Below are 25157 nucleotides of genomic sequence, written 5' to 3' on the forward strand. Positions count from 1 at the left end.
TAAAATTCCCTTCTGCCCCACTTGGCAGTGACTCAGGAGAAAAATCTGCTTTGCCTGTGGCACAGCGAGGCACAGGTGAGGTGCTCTGGCAGCAGGGCAAAAACCTCTCCATTAAGGGACTCGTGGATCATTACCTTTTTTATTATTATTTACAATATTGAATACAGAGGCAGATGGCAAGCCATAATCCTCCCTTTCCCATCCTCTGAATGAGATTTTTCACCCCAGGAATGATTTCTCCCCCGCCTGACAGACAAGCAAAGCCCATATTTAGGTCAGAGCTCCCTAAGCTGTGACATGACTCCAGGACCTGCTGACCTCTGTATCTCACCCTGGTCTGGCTTCTCCACTTGCTGCCAGGTACCACCAGCTGGCAAACCCTCACAAGGGACAGGAGGGGATGGCAGAGGTTTTCACTGCTTGGTACAGAGCGGGCAAGAATGTCCCAGTGTTGCACATCTCTCCACTGCCCAGCGCTGGTACTTGAAGCTGGGAAGACACAGCCCTGACGACCCCAGAGAGCATCTACTCACAACAAGGACCTCTGCTAGGAAAAGATCAACTTCTTCCTCACTCTAAAAAATCCAAAAACACTGAAAGGAGAGGTTATGACTGGCAAATCAACCTTTCAACTCACAGCAGGGGATGTACACTACAATAACACCACGCTCAAGGGGCAGGGCAAAAAAAATAATAGGGTTTTACTTCTTAAAAAGCACAAAAAAACATCATTTTGAGTAACAGAATGCAAGTGTTAACCTGCTGAAAGTGTTCAGTGCAAAGGGAAAGAGAGTGCCACACTGCAGTGGAGTCTCTAATTCACCAACATGAGAATGAACAATCTTCGTGTTTCCCAGGCTGATAAAAAACACACAATCTCAAACAGCTGAGCCAAGGGAGGTGAGCATAACCTACACCATCCCTCACATTCTCCACCATCCTCATGCTATCAGCCTGGATAGACGGTCCCAGGAGAAGCACACAAAGGCACACTCAGACCTCACCCTGTTTAGGGGTTCCTAAATCTTGGGGAGCATCTTCCCATCCCAGACGGCTACAGGGGGTGCCTGGCTTTGAGCTAGCAAAGCATGTGCTTTGCTGATGCCTCCTGGGCACAGGGATATTATCCTCTCCCCCTGAAGAGATGTCACACTGATGGATGGCTCCAAGTCTCCCACCAGCACTAAGTTCACTCTATTTCTCCTTGCGGAATTTTACTCCCCTGCCCAAATTAACTCAGATGATGATTTGCATAAAGTGTCACAGCAGCTGAGCAGTACTTGGACAAGCAGCATCTGCAGCATTTATCCACTGGCTCATTAGCAGCATTTCTAATGAAGGGGCATTAAAGGGCTTCAGTTCATCATTGCCCAAACTTCATGTCACCAAAGGCAGACAGAAAACTGGCACTGAGCAGAGTGGGGCTGCAGGCAAGCCCTGACACCAGGATAGGAATACTGGGGGTACACTCGAAGCCTTTACTTAATTAAGCATGATTTTCAGGATGATTTCCAAGACTAATCAATAGTCTTACATGTAACTAACAGCCAGCTCATGTATTCCCCTGCCACTTCTTCTGTGGCATCTCAGCATTGCTCGTTACTGCAGGTTTAATAAAGAGTGACAAGTTCAGCATCAAGGTCTTGAGTGCACACACAGCCCTGGTTTCACTGCAAAATTCCTCTTGCAGTAGGTCATTAGATGTTGCAAAACTAGGTAAAGACCCAGGTGCTTTGGGACAGTGCAAATAAACAATTTGTCTTAATTTGGAGTATAAAAAGCAGTCTCTCTTGGGCTGCAAGACCAGGATTTGCTCTGGGCAGTGCAAATACAACTCTTGTATTTTCACTTTGCCCCTCTACCCTTTCAAAAACAACAAGACCAAACCCCTCTGCCAGGGTCAGGAAGCCTTCACCCGCAGGGGCTGTGCATTGTCACCTGCACTGCCACCATCCTGCAGCAGCCCAAGACGTTCCAGGAGGAGAGCTGTGCCCGGTTAATTGGAGCTGGCAGCACTTGGGGGTCTCCCTGTGGTCCTTTCCAGCCTTGGATGAGGTTGAGCACGGGAGCCCTTGGCCTTTGGTGGCTCTGAAGCAGCACTGGGGAAGGCTGAGGGCTGGCAGCGAGGACACAGCCCGATGAAATCACGGGGTACAAGGCAGGGCTGCTCCTCTGGGTATTTAAGCCTGGATTTAAAGCAGGTACTCCATGGGAAAATTCAGCAAACCCTGGAAAGGGCCCTGCAAAACTTAACATTCACTGGTATTAGAGCAGCACTACGAGATGCCAGCCAGCAGTCTGCTGGTGGGAATCCTCTCTCTAGTTCCTGGGGTCCCTCAAGCAGGGGATCACCACCCCACACTGAGTAGCTCTATCAGGCCTGGCTCAGCCCTGCAAAGCACTCACCATTTGCTCTACAAGATGCTTACCATCACCATCCATCCACTGTCACACTGACAGAAAGGGGGATGCTCTGCAACCCCCCTAAATCACTGCAGAGCTCCCGGAGGAGCACGAACAGCCTGGTGACAAAGCTGACCCAGGCAATGATGCACTCGACTTGCAGATCCTCCTGCAAGAACTGTGGGCATCAGGGCAGCAGCAGTTTGGAGCAGGGGGCTCAACACCCCTTTCCCAAGCATCTCCCCTGGTTCCAGAACCCATGGGATGCTCATGGTCACACTCCAGCACCACCCAGCCGACCCAGCTCCTCCAGCGCTCCTTACCTCCTCTTACAAGTCATGGATTAAAAAAAAATCAGCACATTGCACAGGATCATGAAAAAATCCTTGACCCAGGATGAGCCCCATGGTCCTAACTCAGCCATGGAGCCAATTTTTTTCATCCCAGTAATGGTTACTGGAGTTTTACTGACTTTTTTTTTCTTTTTTAATTAAAAACCCCACGCAGGGGCCAAGTGAATCTGTAGCATGGCTTGCACCAAACAGCCTGTCATATTGCAAAAGTGAAATCTTTCCAGGCTACTTTCTGCAAATCCCTGTTGATTGGCACTAATTACCCTTCTCTCATGTAATTCTCAATTAATCAAAACCTTGAGCAGTGTTGTGGTTTAACCTTGTCTTTGTCTTCCTGTTTTCCATCCAAACTCCATGTAAGCTCCTTGATGAACATAAGATGGATCCAAAACGTGCTCTATATACAGCATATACACATGATTGTTGATAAATAGTTAAAAAACAGCCTTTGGGTTTAATTAAGTAGTCAAAAATGGCCTTTCACCCTGGGTTTTCACAGTCCTCTATCTATAACACAGCCTTGTGATGCTTTAGGGAAATTAATCATCATGTTCACTCCCCCAGTGCAGTGACCACCCTCTGTTACATGATTTTATATGAAAATGGTCCTGGGAGGAGCCCGGCTTGGTGGTGCAGGGATGCAGCCAGGGGACACCAGAGCTTTCAGCTAGAAATACTAAAAGCAACGCCTGATTTTTGGCTGTAATTGTGGTGACACCAGTGACATTCACAGTGTGACAAGCACCTCCCAAAATTCAGGGTGCACAGCACATCAAACGCTCACCCGTCCTCCCCACTGGGCACCACCGTGCCCAGACAGCACCACCAAAATTCACCTTTAATTGCAGTGCAACCTCTCCACCAGACTGGATTTTTAACCTTATTAGAAAGCAGTAATTGGATTAATCAACCTGTGTAGTTACCCCTCACATCTCCAGAACTCATGTGTTAAAAACCCTCTTGGAACACCACTCCTGCATACATAATTCAAAGGGGGGGGTGAATTGGAAGTTCTAGGACGTTTTTCCAGCGTTTTCCAACCAGGGGGGTGTGCTGGAAACACCCCCGGGCCACCTCTGCATCCTTTTCATTGCTGAGCAACTGAGGGAAAACAAATTGATTACTGAGGATTTAAACAGGCAACATTTTACCAGTTATAATTAAAAAATTCCAGCAATAAGGTCTGTTAGCAAGGAGACATTAGACACCTGGAGAACAGCACCAGTGAGCTAGACACAAAGCAGCACTAGTGAGCTAGACACAAAGCTGGAATAAATACGTTTAATTAAAATAACTGAAGCAGTGAATAAACACTCATACACCTCCAGTTGCTTGAGAATGGGAGGGCAGAGAAAAGGTCTCCTGGAGGGAAAAAACTGCTCCTGCACTTTCATACAATGATAGAATGGTTTGGTTTGTAACCACCCTCACTGCCAAGAATTTCTTCCTCAATCTCTTTTATCTCATTGCAGTAATTTCTGGGTATTTGGGAATGTGATTTGTACCTGGCTCTGCTTCTCCTGGGACATCCACGTGCCAGACCTCGGATGCACACTTGGATGGTGAGTTACTTTATAATAATTTACAGATTTTGTCTCTTCTCTCCAGCGAGACATTGAAAATAAGTATGATCTTGCAATCACTAAACTTAAATCGGTTTAAAACATATCACTGAGGAAACTCAAACGAAAGGGGGTTTTAATATATAAATACTTTTCATTTGTAAAATGGAAAGTACAGGATGGCTGGACAGTCACCTACGTTTTCTTCTTTATTTCCTTATAATTTTAGATGTCCAGCTAAAATACTGAGATTTTGGCTCTCTAGAACCACCAGCATTGATATCCTGCAGCCTCTTGTTTACACCACACAGCGACCCCCTGGAAAACCATCCCCTAAACCCCATATCCAATCTCCTCTAAGAGACGTAGGAGAGAAAAAAGCTTAAGTAAGGAGGGATGCAGGACAAACCATCTCCATCACCCCGTGAATCCTGAGTCTCAGGAGGTGATGCCATTAGCAAAACAGCATTTGTGTTCTGCAAGGAAGGGCTCAGGGAAGGAGATCAACAGTGCAGAAGACTGTCCAAGTGGCAAAAGGGTTGCAAGAAGGGCACAGGCACCCACTTAAAATAAAATTAAAATTAAATTAAAAAAATAAAAATAAAAATAAAAATAAAAATAAGATTAAAAATAAAAATAAAAATAAAAACAAACACACGCACACACCAAAAAAAAAAAAAATACTACCACACCACTAAATGCATCTTTTCTAGCCTTCACCTTCAGGTTTGAAATTCTCCCCTGACTTGGCAACATCCCCTGTGCATTAGGCAAACCTGAGGTTATCTCTTCCCCTCGGAAGGGCGGGTGCCCCAGCTGCACAAGAACACACAGATCAAACAACAGCTCTCATGAAATACTGAAGTGTCCGTAGAACAAAACAGCCCAACCAGAAGGGGAAAATAAAAATGGATTTAAAAAAAAAAAAAAAGGGAAAAAAAAAGCTCTCTCAGCCATTGGGTGCTGCCTCTGCCTTCCCCATCCCCACAATAAAGCCCCTCTCTTGCGTTTCTCTTGCACAAGGCAACGTTCATATCCCAACAGGAGATGTATTTACTCATATAAACATCCCTCCCTGTGTTACAGGAGCATTTCTTCCTTCCCCCAAGTTACAGGCTACCTCTGGGCACAGGCTGTGGCTGCAGAGTTTCCATCAAGGAAAGACTCGGCCCTGGCTCATCCCAGCACCACATCATCCCAGGGACATTCCAGCTTTCCAGATTTCTATTCCCGCTGCCTGTTCCCCCAGTTCAGGCCCCAGGAGTTTTGCTCCAAGACCAGGAAATGCAGTTCCCATCCAAGGGATGCATTTCCCTTTGGGAAGGACATGCATCTATGGTCACACTGCACCTGATGCCACTTGCCTTGAAGCCACATCAGCACAGGCTAAGGACTAAACCTGTTTCAAGGTTTAGTTACACCTACTCTTACCACACAAAGCATATGTGTGGGAATTATTATTAATTATTAAATAAAAGGCAGCAAAAGGCATGAAAATACACCCTGAAGTTAAAGCAGTTTAAGAGTGCATTAAGACAACTCAGGAGAGATGTAGAGCAGCTCACTCAAGTTAGAGCCCAACACTAACTCAAATCCATCTCCACCAAACGTTGCACTTTGACTTTTCTCTCTCCTCTAGGGAATGACTTCATGCTTTGTTAGGCAGATGAATAAAACAAGGGGAAAAAAAATAAATTGAAGAAACACTACATTATCACACTTTATTCTGTTATAAAAGCAAAGCTTTTGCAAACTGTGCTGCCAGTTCCCAGTCCAGAATGTTCAAAACCAAAAGTTTCTGCCCTTTCTAACAAAATGGTCAGTCCCAATAGCTGAGTTCCTTCAAAATCCATGGGCCAGTGGTTGTATGGGGCCACCTGAACTTGTGTGGCTGCTTTCAGCCACTGCCATGGGCAAACCAGCACACATGATAACCCACAGCATTACTCACATTATAGGTTTGTCCCACAGAACCTCCAAATCGTAGAATCCCAGAATCATTTAGGTTGGAAGAGCCCTCTAAGACCATTGAGTCCAAGTGTTCCCAAAGCAACTCCAAGCCCACCAACAACCCATGTCCTCAAGTGCCACATTCACACGGCTTTTCAATCCCTCCAGGGATGGGGATTCCACCACTGCCAGGGATTAAGAACCCTTTTCCATGAAGGAATTTCCCCTAAAATCTAAATGCATCAGAAGAGGCGTTAGGGGTCATGCATATCCATGGATGTAGCAGGGATTTAGGACTGTCTCTGAAGGGGATGGATCTACAAAAAGCAGAGAGTTGCTGAAGCAACATGCCCCCTCACAGCTGCTCTTTATTTCAGCAGGTCTTTTCCCCTGTCCCACACTATGGTGAAACTGGATGCTGCTGCAAACTTTCAAACAGGTATTTTTAGGTGCCTTCTTAAGGGAAAAAAAAAATATCCCTGTTTGGATCACTGCATCTGGCCATCATTTATGGCCCTCCAGCCTGGGAACAACATACCAATGTGTCAGTCCTGGGAAATGCCAAATTGAAGGTTGTGTTGGGGCTGCCCACACACTGTTGGTGTTTTAACCTTCAACTTGGACATTTGAAGGCACTTTCAAACTTACTGCCACAAATAAAGACAGCTTTTCAGACCTAAAACCACAAGCACCCCTTGCTTCTAGAGGCATCCCATTCCATGATCACAGAATCACTAAATCCCCAAATGGTTTGGGTTGCAAGGGACCTTAAAGATCATCTCCTTATGGATCACTCCAGCCCCTGCCATGGGCAGGGACACCTTCCACTAGCCCAGGTTGCTCCAAGCCCCGTCCAGCCTGGCCTTGGACACTTCCAGGGATCCAGGAGCAGCCACAGCTGCTCTGGGAAACCTGGGCCAGGGTCTCACCACACTCACAGACAGCAATTCCTTACCAATATCCCATCTAACCCTGCCCTCTGGCAGTGGGAAGCCATTGCCCCTTGTCCTGTCCCTCCAGGCCCTTGTCCCAAGTCCTTCTCCAGCTCTCCTGGAGCCCCTTTAGGCCCTGGAAGGGGCTCTCAGGTCTCCCCGGAGCCTTCTCTTCTCCAGGGGAACCCCCCCAGCTCTCCCAGCCTGGCTTCACAGCAGAGGGTCTCCAGCCCTTGGATCATGTCCTCTTGCTCCATGTCCTTCTGATATTGGGGGGATCATTTTTGATCAGAGAAGTCATGCCCTAACCTCTGCTCCTCTCAGAGTAAGGGGATGAGCAGTGCACAGGTGCCTTCCAGCCTAATACCATGCCCACCCTCTTCACTCACCAGCCAGGCAGGCTACCAAACTCCAAACAGTCTTTGCCATCATTCCAATTTCCATTCTCCCCCCCCCCCCCGTGGCACCGATCACCTTCCTCACTGCTCCCTGATAAGCCTCTTTCTCCCTGCAAGGACTGCAGGGAGCCCTTATCAGAGCATTATCAAAGGTAGTGTTGGAGCACAGCCTCCCAATTCCCAGCCACACCGGAATAAGACCCACTTTCTACAAACAAATGGTACATTTGGAACTGCTTTAGTAAGGGCAGAGACTCCAGTGTGAGAGGAGCAGGGTCTATCACAGCATCAGAGGGGGTGGATTCAACCTCCGAAAGGCAAATATTTGCTTTCCGCTCCTCTCCCTTGTCCTCCCCGTGCTGTGTTTGCAAAACAGCGTTGCTTCCACCTGCAAAGCTAAAGGATGGCTCCAGCACTGACTGCATTATGCTGGAAAGCCACATGCCAAGCAACCCTGCAGAGCAAATCCAGCCCGGCCCAGCGCTCACCTCCCGTTGGATTTTCCTTGATGCTTTCAATCATTCACTCCAGTCACTGGAGAGGGACTTTGGACAAGGGCCTCGAGTGACAGGACAAGGGGGAATGGCTTCCCACTGACAGAGGGAAGAAATTGTTGTCTGTGAGGGTGGTGAGGCCCTGGCACAGGTTGCCCAGAAGAGCACTGATGGGCACAGCACGTCCACAAAGTGAGCTCGTTCAGACTGCCAGCTCTGATGAGAAACCCCAGGGGACTGGTTTTCACAACAGCCCTTCTCATAGGAAAGCAGTTTAACCTGTTTAAAGGGCATTTTATCCTGTTCTCAGAGGACGTTTCCCCTCTGTCCAGCTACCAGCAAAGGCACTGTCAAAAGTCTGGGCTCCGTTTTAAAGGAAGCCAGCAAACCTCAGCATCCCCACAGCCTGATCCCAGCCAGAAACACCAGCTGGTAAAGCTCAGGAGCTGGGATTTCCCTGTCCCTTCAACACTTCTGAACTCCCTCCAGGATTTGCATGCACGGGAGAAAGCCCACATCTCGTTTTGCACTGACACTGGGGGAAATAAGCCACAAATCTCTCCTCATCTCAAGATATAAAAATATAGAGGATGCTCAGGCAGCGAGACAGACTGCCACAGTTAATATCATTATCCCTCCTAATGTGTGCTTTATCACCACAGTAAATTTATCCCCAGAGTCACACACTCAGTCTGCAGAAATAAAGTGCGAGAGACATCCCCAGGAAATCTTGGGCTTAAATCCCCCAAAATGGGGAGTTTTGTGAGTATGTGGAAGGGATTTTCGACACAAGCAGAGAGTTCAGCAGCTGCTCACCCTGAACAGAGGAGTTCAGGCCTCCCCAGTCTGGGGTGGGGGGGCTCAGACCATCCTCACAGGCTCGTGCCCTGTGGGAAGGACAACACAGGACACAGCTCCAGGGCATCACCACCAGCACCAGCAGCTTGGTTACTGAAGCAACACACGAATCCTGAAGAGACCCATCTAGATTTCAGGTGTCACTTCAGCCCCACAAATAGCTGGTTTGTTTAGTGGCTAAAGGCCACTATTATATTGTCACACCTCCATTCAGTGCAGTCAAGGGTTTGTGGGATGAAGGAGGCCCCATCCACCCCCTCATGCCGGTTTATTACCAGGGCACAAGATCCATACATGCTTCTCTGGTGGCTTCAGATTTCTTTAAGCTCTGCCTGGAAATAAAGGGTGAAAAAAGCCATGTCTCCATTTTTAACTGGTCTGCTTCCATGAAACAACTTAAACATCTTTAATGCATCTCAACCATCCAACATGAACCCTGTGGATGGGCACTGCAGCCCCCAAGAGACTCCTCCAAGCCTCACTCCTGGACAACTGTGTTAACACAGCAGCCAACTTTCAAATCAGACATAAATTATGCACAAAGCCTGTAAGAGACAAGGGTCAGGGCTGATTGTGAGGTTAAAGCAGGTGAGGCAGATGCAGCCGGGGCCTCTTCCATCTCCTGGGGTGCTTCAAAAGCTCTTCATCTTTCCAATTATGAGCCCTGGTGCAAATCTGCACACATCTGCAGCACATCGAGCTGCTGGGCTGGCTCTCTCAGGCCTTGGCCTCTGTATTTTGCTCTGCCCTGACTTGAAAAATTATATGTGTTTTGTGTGAGGAATGGAGCCAAGTCCTTCCAAAACACCCCCTTCCCTTCCAGATAAATTAACTACACTGAAGTTTAGCCTGACTCCAGGACAGGTTTGTCCAGACCCCAGACACATTTTAGCTCTTCCCAAGCACGTGAAAGAGAGAGAGAGAAGAGAGGCTTCAGCCAGACCACCTTCCTGCCCGGCCAGGTACCATCACTCCTGAGTCATCCAAAGATCACACATGCTTTCAGCATCACACACGACTTCAATCCATCAGGGCTTCAACATCCACTGCTACTGCTTCAGAAAGTCCTCTCGAGTCACTCTGGGGACACAAGGACCATCTAGAGTTCACAGCCCCCAGTGATCAATTCACCAAACACCCAGAGGTGTGCAAAGGAAATTAATTTATCTAGACAAGCATCAGGGCTACGTATCTTCCAGCTGTGCCTGTAACTGCATGTGAAAGCAGAATTTATCAACAGAGATGCAGCCAAAAAATGTCAGCCTACTGACTTCGAAGCTCGAAGGCAGAAGAAACAAGACTTTAACCCAAGGAAGGTGTTAACTTCCTTGGTAAAGATACTTAAAGCTTACTGTAACGTGGCTCTTCAAAGGACAGAATTTGGGGAACTACTTAGAAAACAAGAGCTGATTTTATACTGTGGAAAAAGAGCAATGGAGCCCATGGTTGCAGGCAAAACCAGAGCATTAAAAACCACCTAAACCTGAATGATCGCTCAAAAGCTTGGTTTCAAAAATCACAACAAATGGTTGAAAACTTGGGCCCCCTTCCAGAAGCCAGGAGCAGTTCCAGCACAGGAGTTTTTTCCCCCAAAAGGCTGCCCACGCAGCACAGCTCCTCTTCCCATTTTCAGGTGGGCTCTGACATTGCTCCATCACACTGGAGATTTTTACCAGCACAGCAAATTGCAAGATACTGCCAGAGTTTGGCTGCAATATGAAATTAAGGCAGAAGTGTTGTTGCTGTACTCCGGAAGGATTACAGAACTATTTTTAATAAGGGGTTTAATAAGCTTTAGGCAGAGTAAGTTGCTTTTGCTCAGCTCACATGGCTGCAAAGATAAAACCTTGCACAAAGCAACAGCCACGAGTTGCCTGACAGAACTTGCACCGCTGAAAATTATGGAGTTACCTCTTAAGGAACATTCTCTTTTGTTGTCTTTGAAGGAGAGGTTTATATACTACAAACCTAAGCATCAAGGTTTGGCTTTCTCACACTTTTACAACATCACAGTGCTACACCTCTGCAATTTCTGTTGCTGCTTTGGCCAGAAGCTCACAGGAACAGGAATGTGCTACATAGGTGGTTTGTGGCATGAAGAAAGCACTGAAAGCTGGCTTTGTGGATTAATATTCTTTAGTCTTTATGTACTTAAGATGCACGTCATCAGGTGGACACCATCTGAGCTGGCAAACCCTCCATCCCCAGCCAACACTGGTCACCAACAGCTGCACCACAGCTCTCAACACCCTCCATCCCAGCATCCATCAGCCACATCCCAAAGAGGACAGGTATTTGCAGCCCAGGGATGGACATCTCCAGGTAACACGCATCTGTTGAAAACCAGTTAGCACCAGTATTTTCTTATTCCAAAAAAAGGGAAACAGAAAAAGAAAGCAAGCCCATCCGGAACCTGGGAAAGGGTCACCACAATAAACGTAAAATTATGAAGAATTATTAATTATTTCTACCCTGTGAATGCTACTCCCTCCCCCACCACTTAGCACAATCTCTATTGTCTGAAAAGCGTTTAGCTGGAAGTGGGTCATGTCTCCTGGCATTACTAAATCTTCCCAAATTTCCCCCGATTAGTCAAACGCGATATCCTCTCTGACATCTGAGTGATTGAGGTAGTGTGTAATGCCATTTTTCCCCTGAATGAGCCACATCAAAGAGGGTTATAAGACGAGAGATGGCACGCTGGATAAAATAGCCGCCAACAGATTGTCCCCGAAGTATTATCGAGGACAATTATATTGTTTTGTTGGAAGGTTTTTCCTTTAGAAACATTCAGCCTTTACTGCTGAATGCAGAGAAACAAGAAATTGCCTTCAGAGATGCCAGAAGGGTGAAACCTCACTAGTTATGAGCTGTGTGGTCCAATGGTTAAAACACTTCTGCACACTAATATCACAGGGATTTTCTATCAGCCACAACATCCAGTCTTCTCTTCACACAGGGAAATCAAAAAACCACGCTGCTGCAGATTAATGACAGCCTAAATCTGGGTAATGTGTTGTAAATGATTAAATATTAAAGCAGAATAATCTGAAACTAAAAAAGGGAAAAAACTAGTAAACCTGCTACTGAAAAAAAAAAGAAAATACCATTTAAAGTTGGGATATAACAGCAAGGAATCACTCAGGCAAACATTTCACCCTTTGGAGCAAAAGGATGCCAGGGCTCTGTAAGGATGCTCAGCTGGGACAAGTGCTGCTCCAGGGACTAGAGCTGGGACTGAACTCCCTTCTCACAGGAAAAGAGCTGGAGCTCTTAAATACTTGTCAGGTTGGTGATTAGATGAGATCCGGGCAAAGTTTAGTCAGTAACAGCAGGGTTTGCATTCTGCTGATTTGCCTCACGTGACCTTCCAGGGCTGAAACTTTGTACCAGAGCAAAGACAGACAGGAGACAGCATCCTTTTACACACCAAAAAAAAAAAAAAAAAATTCATTTTTAAAAAAAAAATTTTTTTTTGAGAGTCTACAGACTTTCTGACATTGCCAAACAGAATAGTCTGTTCTGTACAAATAGCCTTTTTTTTTTTTTTTAAATATGGATTTCTGCACCACGCTCTTTCTACCTCTGGATAAAGGGAGGTTCCATTTGGGTGAGAACACTGGTTTTTCTGCCCGACGCTGGACTTTGGGATGCAAACCTCTGTTTTGGGCAGAGCAGTGCCTGTGGGGGGGGGGGGAAAGTCTGCTGGCAGCTCATTTTTTGGGGACTGAGAGTTGCACAGCCTGAGCTGCCTCAGCCATCCCATCTTCTCCTGCACGGAGTGCCGCGTGCTGAAAGGGAAATTCAAGAAGGTTTCACGACTAAAGATGATTCAGACCCACCCTGACAGTCGGGCAAACGGGCAGCTCAGGCTTCTCAAAGCACTACCCCTGCCCAGCTGGCATCACAGGGGATGGTCCCCACGCCTGGGAGGGACCTCCTGAAACGAGGGGTGCGAGCACAGCCACCACTCCCCGGAACGGCAGGGGGGAGGGCAGAGCGAAAGACGAAGATTAGCTCTGACAGCCTGACTCCCGAGTTTATTTTGGCATGGCAAGAGCACACGAGGCTTCAAAGCAGCTCCCGATGAGCAGGAGCAGGGCCGGCTTGCCCCGAGGCTGAAATCCACAGCCGTTCCTGCCACTGGTTGCACCCAAAGCATCAGCCCTTTAACCCTGAGCATCAGTGTTTTCCAGAATTGAGATTTTGCGCGCTTAAGACGCCTAGATTTTTCTCCTTCTTTCCTTATTCCCTGTTGTTTATTTTTAAATGAAGCGTTTTATTTAAGAGCTCTGCCTCCCATCCTCCACGACAGGGCAGATGAAGCAGAAGCATTCCTCTCGCCACCCTGCACAGGGAGGAACAAGTTACCTCCTTGCTGAGGCAGGGTGAAAACAAAAACAAAGGCTTTAGAAAGAAAAAGCAAAAAAAAAGAGAATAAGCAGAAAGGAAAGGAGAGCAACAGATTTGAAAGCTGGTATATGGAGGGTTTACAGGAGCAAAACACGAGCTTCTTATCTCTCTGGATAGTGTATTTATAATGCCCAGGGCCATAAAACACACGCTATGGGAGAGCCAAGGGCAGGTCCAGCACCCTGGGACCTCTGTCCCCTGAAAGCCATTGTGAGAAAACCCCAGTACTCAGAGTAGGGGAGTCCCTGCAGACACCCCTGAGGGCAGCTCTCCACCCGCCCCCAGGTGAGATGTTCACACCTCATGCAAACCTGGCTTCCAGAAGAGCTTTTTAGTGCTGTTAAAGGCCTTGCTTCAGCCAAAACATGCCTTACTGGTACCAGTAGCTGCAAGATGGGAGTGCAGGTGGTCACAGTCTATCCAAGCAGAGAAGTGGTTTATTCCCAGGCCGGGTGAGGCAGGAAGGCAAGGGGACAGCACGGTGACACAAGGCACCGACCAACCACTGGATGATGGCACTTGGTCTTCCATTTCCTTCATTATTTTATTTGTTACCACCAAACGTGGTGGTGAAAGCAGGCACCAGCTACAGAAAGGCTGGTGAGAGCCACACCAGTATTCCCACACCGGTATTCCCACATCTACCTCCCACCTAGGTCTGTGTAGCTCTGGAGCAGAACCTCCTCCTACAACTTGTTCCCCAGACAGGACACCAGGAGGGGGGGGACCAATCCAAGATCATAGTAGTCCAGCACTGCCACGTGAAAGCCACTTCCAGCTCTCCAGCCCCACCCCACCAGGAGATTGAGTGTCTGTGGCTGAGCCCCACACCACCCCCAAAGCACTCAGTGGGTACCACTCCCCCACTCCAGGGGGACATCGCCCTCACTGCCCGAAAAACAGCAATGCCCACAGCAGCCACGTTATCAGAGCTCACAGTAATTAAGAAGCACAAATCCACAAGGAGTTACTCAGCTTAATTAGATTGAAAATTACAGCTTCTATCATCTCAGCATCTCAGCAGCCACTCACTGCCTGGGATGTGCTTACACTGACTTTCTGCTCGCTTGGGGTGATTGCACCAAGGACTGGTTCCACAGCAGGCACGAGGATCAGATTTTTTTTATTTTTATTTCTTTAGAAAAATTAATTTTCAACCCTCATTTGCCAACACACGTGTCAGCAGCCCCCGCTGCCTGCTCACATCCAGCCCGCTTGGGTATTTGGCAGCTGAAGGTTTGCCTGAACCACCCAAAATCATCATCCCTGTGGGGCTTTCGGAAGAAGCCGGACATTCCCATGATTTTTAAAAAGCCCATCTTTAAATATATTAAGGGTCTCTTTCCTTTGAAGAGCGGTGACTCTCTGAGCCACATCCCCGACGTGTAACGTGTCATTTTGATAAGTGGTGGCCGTGATTCACCCACAACGCATTCTGCTGCCTGTAAGTGGTGGTTAGCACATCCTACCAGCACCTCACACCTCGGTGACACTTTCGTCAAGGAGCCTGGGCAGTGACTCACAGGAAGGGTGAAGGTATGGGTTGGCTGGGTCTGAGGTGTGGAGTCACCAAGGGAAGCAAATCCGCTCACCACGGGGCAGCCCGTAGTCCAGCAGGATGGGAAGTGGTCGTGAGCTGAAAGGGTTGGTCAATCCCAAGCTTGGAAAAGGCATGTTCTCAAGGAATAGTTAAGCTGGAAGCACATGGCAAATGGAAATTCATGGATGAGAGCCAAGAGAAACATCAAAAAAATCAAAATGGACAGGGGGACAAAGGTTGTCTGGAGAAGTAGGTTGCCCAGGGAAGCTGTGGCTGACCCATCCCCGGAAGTGTCCAAGGCCAGGTTGGACAGGGCTTGGAGCAACCTGGTCTAGTGGAAGGTGTCCCTGCCCACAGCAGGGTGTGGGACTGGGTGAGCTTTAAGGTCCCTTCCAACCCAAACCATTCCGGGATTCTGTGACACAGCACACGTCTCCTGTTGAGGTGCCACGTAAGCACCAAACACCTGGAGCACCCAGAGAACACAAAGTCACCCCACTGGTATCAGCCCCAATGCCAATACAGGGAACACGAAGGGAAAGAGGCAATGCCTATATATTAAGGAGGACACGGACAGGGCATCCTACAACCTGCCCTGCACCACGAACAGTTGGGGCAGCAAGAAGAGCTTTTGCAAGTGCTGTTGTTGATCTGCTGAAAGTGCCAGAGCAGGGTGTGAAGGTCCCAGCAGCACCACTGGCTTCATATGGACGAGCACAAGAGACTAAAAGTCAGTACTACAAAAAACTGCTCGTGGAGGAGAAAATAAGTAATAAAATTTTAAAAAATCAGATGGGATTTCATCCAAAGTCGTGGCGGACAGTGGCAATGTGGGTCATCCTGCATCATGCCACAAGTCTGGAGTCCTAACCTGCAATTAAGGGCTTGTATTGCCCATAGTAAGGGTTTACAGACTACATTGCTCATATCTTGTCCTACAGTCCAGATTTTGACATGTTTAACCCATTCCCATGACTTGCAGGTTTCAGTCAACTGGAGAAGACTTTTGACATGGACAAACCAAGGACAAAGGAGAGCACAGCTGGAGATAAAGTCACATTTCCAGGCTGCAGGCTCTTCCCTGTAGGGACAACTCCTTTCCAAATCCTCTGGATACCGCAGGAGGGGCAAAGAGCAGAAATACCAAACCCGTAACAAGTCTCATTAGTAAAACTGATGAGTTTACCGTGACCCAGGCAACACATTAAGGAGTGTTCCAACGAGGAAGGCCAAATGAAGCCCATCACCCAACAAATCCAGTCCTTCCCAGCCCTGCCACCACCTCTGGACAGGTCCCTGCTCATATTTAAAGGATCAGGCTAAGCCAAAACCCAACCCAGCCCCACAAGATGTGTCTCACAGCAGGCCAGAGGCATATGAGGGCAACTGCTTTACGACGTGCTCGAGACACAGAAAGCTCACAGGGAATTTTTCTCAGCTTTGCTGAAGAGCAAATTCTTCACTAAAGTGTTTTGCAAACACTTCAGGTGTCTGCCACAGCTTGAGGTTTTGCTGCAATAACAGCGGTCATCCTCCTGACCCGAATTGTAGTTGACGCTGATACTCCTTTAACCACCACCACAAAGTGCCTGTGTTTGCAGAGGGTCAAAGATCAGACAACAGCACCACACAAAAACACCCAGCTCAGGGGTTTCATCTATTGCACTGCTGGCTAACTTGGAAGCTCCAAAGTCCACCTTCATGCTCAAGTTAGGCTGCTCCTGTAGATTCCTTGCTGGACAACTGTCTCAGTAAGAGTATGTGACTCCTTTTCTGAACAGAGCTACAAATAAAGTGGTGTGTAAATTGGAAGTCCAACATGCCCAGAACTGCACTACATTACAGCAAACTAATATCAGCTTCAAGAAAAAAAATATATAATGTATAAAAGTACGGACACAAACATACATAGACTTCTTTCCTGGTCACCAGAAGACATGCATGGATTCATGTTCAGGGTCATTATTTTCTATGCCTAGGTAATTGGCATCAGAAAATAATAACGAAGCAAAAATCCTCCCTTGTAAATACATTCCTCAACAGCAGCCAGGCTGCCTGTGACAAATAACCTCAGTCAAACTCCCTCCTCGGTGCAGAAAAGGGTAGGAATGATTCATCCCATCCCATCCTATAAGAACCAGCATGATCCTGAGGCTCCAGACCCCACGGATGCTCCCAGGTTTCCACGCTTCACCCTGGACTTAACCCAGCAAATCGCTGCCATTTGGGCTTTGCATGCACTGGGATTTCCACATCCCAATTTCACACTCTTAAAACAGTATCAGGGCAGGAATTCTTAAAAGTAATTTTTTAAAGAGGCAGGCTGATTAATACCAACCAGCAAGAGGGCATACAGCTGGAATCAAGCTAATTAATCCCTTCTGGAGTCACTCCTGGGGCTGTGCCCCAGCACCTGCACCGAGCTCCACGTTCCTTGGCTCAGTGGCTCTCATCTAACCCAAGCACAGGGGCTACTGACTGCACAACTGAAACGAAAAACTGCACAAACAGAAAAGAAAATGGGATTGTTTTTGCAGCACAAAGCCCCTGGAGCAGCGTGCCCTGCGGTGCCACGAGGGCACCCACACAGTGCCAGACACAGGGTGAACTTGGGCCACCCCAGGCCCACCGAGGGGGGGAAATGCCCCCCAAAGGCCACAGTCTCCCACCTTCCTTGCCTACACTCAAGGCCTCAGACACAGTGGACTGGAGGGTCTTTAAACCCCAGGTTTGGTTCTCCCCTCATCACCCCCGTGCCATCCCGGGGAAGCCGAGGAGGCCCCTGAGCTGCTGCGGCGCTGGCCATGCCCTTGGCACGGTCCCCAGCTGCAGAGAGCTGGCTGGAGCAATCATATTTTACATTTCAATGATTTTCTCTCTGCGACTGCAGCTCATAATGAGGCAGGATCAGGAGGAGCCCGGGGATGCCAGCAGACCCGGCTCCTTCAGCGAGGTGGCCCCATCCTTAAATAAAAATCCCAGTGTGGCCTCCAAGCTGTCCCTGCCCTTTGTGGAGTGACCCAGACATGTTCTCATAATCTAAAATACAGGAGAAGAAAAGCCAAAAACCTCCAAGTGTAACCTGCTTTTCCCAACAGCAGCTGAAATGGCAGCAGCAGGAGTTCAGGAGCTCTGCAGCAGAGGTCCTGTTGATGTCCAGGGGCTGAACCCCAAGCTTGCCCTGTTCCCCACTCTTATTCCCAGAAGTTTGCTCTCTCACAATTTAGAATTTTTAAAACTTTGTAGATTTTCATGTAGCTGCAGTTTTCTTTCACTTTAGACCACCACTTTCTCACAGTTTGTGTGTCACATTCCTGAAGCTTCCGTTTAACCATCTGTTTACCGTCTTTTCAACAGGTTTTTTTTCAAGGCAACAAATATTTAGCAAGAGCATTCCATTGGATTCTGTTGGGATGCGCACCTGGACCAGAACAGCAGGAGATATGGTAGAAAAAACAAGACAGAAGGCCCAAGACCGTTGGAGGGACTCCAGGGGGGCAGTTCTGAGAGTGGCACCAGGGCAAAAGGGGTCTTAGGATTGGATGTCCCGATTAATATGAGAATCAGCAAAAGATATAGAAGTGTAAGCGCCTTTCATGCTCCGTGGCCAGAAGGCCTTCATCAAAAGAGCTGTTCTCTGTTTTGTCTAATACTGCCTGGAAAGTCTTTTCTCCCGAAGATTTTAGGCATCACAATCCACAGAAAATCTTCTCTCACTTTCCAGCCGCTTGCTCAGCTCCAATCCAGCACACAGGCACACACCAAGGATGAATCCTCCCCAAGCCTTGAAGGATAAATCATTTTCAGAAGCTTTTATGCCAGAAGGTTTATGCCAATTCATCGACTCAATCAGTGTGTGATCACACTGGCAGCATTTATTCACTTTTGAAAAGTTTCTCCCCAGGGTCAGAAACCACCAATTCATTCCAGTTACTTTATTTAATACAACTTTAAGTGAAAACCAGAGCATTTTCTACACCCAACACTAGCCATTAGAAGAGGACTTCTTAATGCATTAAGTTCTATCCTCTGTGAGAAAATACTTGGCAAGTAACAGTCACTTTGCACAATGGGAGGAAAAAAGATAGTATGAAAATAAATACCCTGGTTTCTTATTTACCCAGAGCTTGCAAACCTTCCGAAGAGCGTATCTTGTGCTGCACAACACCCCGGGAGCAGAAAGGCACAGCTCATTCCCTCTCCAGGCAGAAGCACTGTTTTGCATGAGGTTCAGAGGCTATACTTAAAAAAAACAATTAACATATTTTAAGAAGCACCTTTAAGAGAGCAGAACACCCAGAAGCCAAAAGCAATTATAGTTGTTTTAGTCACATGAAGAGCTTCGCCTTACAATGCAACAAAGGCTAGCCATGCAAACAACTCTAATTTCTGCTTTAATGCTGCAAATCAATCCTTTGCTGGGGATGGCACCTTCCGTGGGTGATGTCCTCCCTCCATCCTGCCCAGCACCCAGCCCAGGGAGCAGAGCATCCCCGTTACCTCATTACAGGGTAATGCTGGCACCTGCACAGTCTCACCGGGACTGACTGCAGCTACCTGGGCTGTAGCTTGGCTGCATAAGCAACAGGTCTCTTTGGAGGGCCCTGGCTGGAGAGGAAGGAAAGAACCCTGCGTGTAGGGAGCTGCCTTTGCCTCCTGCTGCAGGTAAACAGGGTTTGAGAAACAGCCCTGCCCAAAAGCAAAGTGTCTGCCTGCAGTGCTGCAGCTGGGCACCTCGGGGACGTGGTGGCAGAGCAGGACCAGCCCAGGCAGCCTTAGAAAGGTGTTTCTTGGGGGAACTGGGCAATACACCGGTTGGGCAAGGCTCCAGCACTTTCCATCTGGAACAGGTTTTTGCCAGCTGGAATCCTTGATGCCACTACCTGCCCTGCTCCTCTTGCCAGCAGCCCCAGGACCAGGTCCGCACCCTTTGCCACACAGCTCCTCTTCTGCTGGGACACACACTAAATTCCTGTTTGCTTCTGCCACAAAACAAAATCCACAGCCAGATAAACCCCAAAGTCCCCGGATAAAGCAGTGGGAGTGAGAAGAGTATTCGAATGGTCTCTCCATAACTATTTACCCAAGTGGAGTTTTGGAACTACTCTCATGCTCATAATTAGGCGCAGTTATTAATTATCTTGTTTGATGGGGGCTATTAAACACCAGTCAGCCCTGATCTTAAAGGGGCACGGGGAGATATCACATGGAGAGGGCCTCCACCAGCAACTTGGAGCTGCTGGTGTTCCCTGGATGGGTTCCTCTCCGGTTTAAAATGCTCCTCAGGGCAGTGCCCAGTCTGACACACCAAATTCACCAGCATGATGATGAACTTATTCACCAAGAAACCGCTACATGTCCACACAATGTCCCAGAAAGTCTTCTGCAAGCATCACATGGAAGTTAGGGGCTCTCTACTCAATACACATCAGCTCCCATTGCAGTCCAGTAAGAAGGAGAGGTGGGAAAACCAGAGAAGTCCCACTTGGACACTCCAAAGTGGCTCTCCAGCAGTTTCTCTCATCCTGGTTCCAGCTCGAGGAGGAAGAACTCCAAGGGAAGGTGGTGTTGTGGCTGTGCTAATGCAACACCACACATCGGATCGATCGGCTCTTAGCAAGACACTATTGATTCCAGCCACAGCATCCGCCTTCCCTTCCTTCTGCATCCTCCCTCAAAACGCCACATCCCCACCCTGCCAACAAGGCAATCCAGGAGGCCCCACCTCTGCACTTGGAAAGTCACCTCCTGCACAGAGGATTGATGTGCAAGCAAGAACCAGGACCCTCCTCAATGATCAACACATCCCCCTCTTCTCAGGGACCTCTGGCAGCAACCACCACCAGGCTCAGCATCTCAAGGCTGTCAGGTTTGTTGTGACTTTTAAGCCTTCTTTGCTCTTTTTTTTTTTCCCCTGTGTTCTCAAAGTCACAGGAAACATTTTCCTGCTGCTTCAAAGCCCGGAGCTGGCACAGAGGCCCCATGCAGCAGACAACCCAGCAGGACAGTCCTAAATTTCACCGTGACTCAGCTGCACAGGTGACCCACTGTGGGTTCAAGGCATCACCCGTGGCCCCACCACCTACCAAAACAGCTGCATCCCTAAAATGTTGCTGCAAAACGGACAGGCACCTGCAGAACAGCCAGTGCTGAAACACCTGCTCGCACCGAGAATCTTTGTTTTCGTTAAAAATAAATCTAAAATTTACAACACACACAGGTGGTCACCAAATCCCCACCGCTTCCCAAGGGCCTCATCCCTATGCAGCAACAGGATCCCAAGCAATACCCCCAGGAGGCATCTTACACCTTGTTCAACAGACCAGCAGGAATATAAACCAAACCACCTTAGCATAAAAAGGCAACACTGGTTAATTAGCTGATCATCAGGTTAAGAACCAATTAACCAGGTAGTTTTAATCAGCTCACAGACCAGGGATACCACAGCACTTGGGAAGCATCCCTGGGGAGGAGGGAGGCTGGCTCTATCGCATCCATGCACTCATCCAAAGAGATGCTGTGGTCAGAGCAGCTTAGCCACAGCTCTACTTCTGCTCCCTTTCGGATTTTCCAAGGGAAAAAGCTTTTCCAAACCTGAGACTTCGCTTTTAAAGTGCTCCCAAGAAGGATGGAGGACAGCCCGCTCACGGACAGCCCTGCTCAGTCCAGCAGGGCTTCTGCAATTCCCACAGGTTCAAAGGAGGAGCCGCCAGAACCACAATTCATCCTCCATCCATTTCATAGCAACGGCCAAAAAAAAAAAAATAAGTGGCAACCCCCAATGTTACATAAAAGCTGTTCGCAAAATGAGTTACAAGAAGCAGAAATCTGCAACAAAGTTAAGGCCGGGAGACCAGCACAGGGACAAAAAGTGCTTCCTTGAGAGGGTTGGTGGCAATCTGGCAGCATCTCCATGCTGACCACGGTCACAGGAAGAGTTTAAAACACTAAAATTCTCATTATTACAATACATGATGCTGGCACTCTACAGTCTTTCAGCAAAACCCATTCTGAAGCCAAGCACTTTTCCTGATGAGCCCCTGCCTAATGTTATTGATGGCTTTTACAGAGCACATTTCCCTGGATCCCGGCTGCCCGCAGCACTCCCGGGTAGCCTCGAGAAAATGCAGAGCACAAGGAGAGGGCTCTCTCCCTGTCCGCTCTCGCTCCGTACCGGGCAGATCTCCCGCTGCGTGCGAGGAGCTCTTTCATCGGGACAAGTCAATCAGCAAAGATCTCTCCAGACACAGACCTCTCGCTGGGAAGAGGGGCGGAAAGCCCCGAACTGCGTGGGATGCATCCACAGCCTAGTTCGGCCACGGACAGGGAACACCCAAGTATCCCACCGGCATAAAATAAAAATAAAATTAAAAAAAAAATACGGAAAAAACCCAGCGATATCTTGTCTAGATATTTGCTTAAAAAGCAGCACCTGAGCCTCCCACTAACCACAACGATCGCTTTTTAGGAGCAGATCTGGGTGTCCCTCTGGAGCACAGCGCCCAGCCAGGCCACCAGCCATGTCACCTTCCCCGGCTGCCATGAGGAAGCGGGTGCGTCCCATCGCACCCCTGCCGAGGGATCACATCCAGGAGTTGCGGAACAAAAAAGGACTCTGGAAACCCGGCGCCCCGGGAGCGCTTCGGTGAGTTAAGACACTTCTACGGACTGCGCCTTCCTCTCTTTCCACCCCCCCGTGGTTAGGAATACGGGGGGTTAGGAAGGAATTATTCCAGGAGGATTTGGGGAGGCTGAGAGTGGTTTATCCGCGCAGGTGACGGACCGCACGGAGGGCGAGGCCGCCGCCGCCGCCACCTCCTCGACCCACGGGCGAAGTTCACCCTTTCCTGCAGAGAAACCCGGGTGGGTGAAACCGGGAGGGGACCGGGAGGGGACGAGGACCCCCGTGGGGGGTGCGGGGGGTGCCCCCTCCGCATCCCGCGCACCTGCGGGCGCCGTCCCGGCGGGCGCGGGGAAAGTTGCGGGGGCCCCTCCAGGACCGGGGTAAACAGCCCCCGCCCCGGGATCCCAGGAAAACACGGGCACGCACAGAAACAGACCCCATCCCCGCTCACCTTGGTGTAGAGCTGCACGGTGGACATGGCTGGGGCCGGCAGCGCTAAGCGCGGAGCATGGGGGCGGCGGGCGGACAGACAGCCGGACAGACGGACACACGGACGCACCGACCTTTACACCCGCCGCGGCCGGCCGGGGCGCGGGGACGGGAAGGGAGCGGCGGCAGGAGGAGGAGGAGGAGGAGGAGGAGTGGGGGGGGGGGGGAAGGAGGAGGCAGCACCGCTCCGCCTCCGCCGCGCCCCGCTCAGGTATGGGGCGGCTCGGCTCGGATCCTTTCGGTTCGCTTCGCCTCGGATTTTATTATTAATTTATTTATCTTTTTAAAGCCCCTTTTTAATAAATATTTTTTTCCTTCCCCGGCGGTCCCCAGCATCCCGCCCGGCTCCGGTCCCCAGCCAGGGGTAGGGACCCCCCCGGCACCGTGGGTGGGTGCTGGGGTTGGGGTCTTTTTCCCACCTTTTATTCATCTTCCTTCCTCACAGAAGAAGAGTAACTGAGCCCCAGTGCGGTGCCCCTCGGTGGTTTGGAGGTCTCCCATCCTCACCATGGGGGTCACCCACATTTTGGGGTGCGAGGAATGGCGTTACTGGGGTGTCCTTTGCCAGGACACACCTGTTCCCTGGGACAAGAGCATTGCCCTCATGAACCCACTGAAAATCCATTCAAGAAACGTGCCAGGTACAGGTTTTTCTCTGCCTTATCCTGCCTGGAGGTGGGTTTGGGGTCCCACCACCAACACGGCTCCTGGGCACTGCTTGTGCGACACTCCTACACCGAAGGAATTGTTACTTCGGCAGCAACAGCCAAAAATTGATCCCAGCCTGTCAATCCGTGGCCATGCTGCCTCCCTCCATCCCACGGGAGCACCCTGTGCTTCAGTTCGTGCTTATAAGGCACTTTTAGAGCCCGGGAAGGATGATGCAAATGCAGAACGTTCCTAATTAATCACTATTGCCATTCTTTATCATTCAAGGCATTTTGCATATTAACTAAGCAGGCAGAAAACACACTCAGCGGATCCCGTTCTCTGTCACAGTTGTTTGCTCCGTCGCTGGGATCCCTCCTCCCGCGGTTTCGGGCTGTGCTGCTCACAGAGCACCCTCAGCCCTTCTTTAAAGCCGTTGCTGGTGGCATCTTACCCTCTGCTCCTCATCCCTTGGGGGGTGAAATTCCCCCCTTTGGAATCTTTTCCCTTTTCCACCCGAGAGCCTGGCAGAGCACAGCACCGGTTGGGTGGGAGGACAGCCGGCATCGCAGATACCTTTCTTTTCCAGCTCTGATGTCTTTGATGAATCCAAATAAACTGCAGGTGGCTCTGGGGGAAGTTTGGGAAGGAGGAAAGAGAGGGAGAAAAAGCTGCACCATGGCTGGAAATTACCCTGGGAAAATTTGACAGCATAATCTCTGTAAAGCCTCCAAGAGAGCTTTGTCAGGCAAACAAAACTTGCTCCTCTCCTTTCACTAAATCAGCTGTGGAAACAAAACGTGGAGCACCAGTGCAAGCAGAAGCAAAGCTCAGTGAAGTTGGGGTAGCAGTGATAGCCCAGAGGCAAAGCACAGCAGTTCCCATGAAATACCAGCTGGTGCTGTGTGTGATTCTCCATTAATCTAAAATTTTAATTAAAGCCAGAAACTAAACCCACCAAAATACATACAAAATCCCTGAAGAACATCCTAAATGTTGAGTTGCTGGACGTTGTCTCATCCAGGAGATAGATTATTTTTGTTTGGGAATAAAAATTTGTGTTGATCATATTTAAGAAGCACTGACTCTTAAATAGCATTTTACGGTATCCCCTCTGGCATTTACATTGAAGGCATCTAGAGGTGAAAATGAACCAAATACTAGGTTTTTTCCCCTCTAAGCAGAGCCAGTGGGTTCCTTGCAAGCACAGGATGGGTGTTGGACTTTATTTTAAGGTCCCAGCCTTGTCTCTGTGTTGCAATGACACGCAGAGACCCCAGGGACAGATGGGTGGACAGACAGATGACAGCACAGGGCAGTGAGGGGCATCAATTCTGACAGCTCCAAATGTCACCAGGACAGAGCTGACTGTTCCTAAAGACAATGCCAGGTCCTGAATTTTTGCATGCAAAGCTGTCCCAAAGACCTCAGATCTGGACTTCCCTCCTCCTGGGCCGCACAGAAGTCACCATGTGAGAGAGCTGGGTCTGGCA

General features: G+C 49.0%; 1 protein-coding gene across 4 annotated transcripts in view; it reads right to left on the reverse strand.

The window, feature by feature from the left end:
* Window positions 1-23089, reverse strand: part of MYO5B (myosin VB) — a 144687-nt gene extending 121598 nt beyond the window's left edge. For all 4 annotated transcript variants that reach the window (XR_003532298.1, XM_027671705.1, XM_027671706.1 and 1 more), the window contains exon 1: window positions 22979-23089. Coding sequence is in view for 3 of the 4 variants with exons in the window: in XM_027671705.1 (XP_027527506.1) it covers window positions 22979-23005 (27 nt within the window). In the remaining variant the exon portion in view is untranslated. The remainder of the gene's footprint in view (window positions 1-22978) is intronic.
* Between the last annotated feature and the right edge of the window lie 2068 nt (window positions 23090-25157).

Source organism: Neopelma chrysocephalum, unplaced genomic scaffold (genome assembly GCF_003984885.1).
Source record: "Neopelma chrysocephalum unplaced genomic scaffold, ASM398488v2 Primary Assembly neopelma1_97116, whole genome shotgun sequence".
Classification (NCBI taxonomy): domain Eukaryota; kingdom Metazoa; phylum Chordata; class Aves; order Passeriformes; family Pipridae; genus Neopelma; species Neopelma chrysocephalum.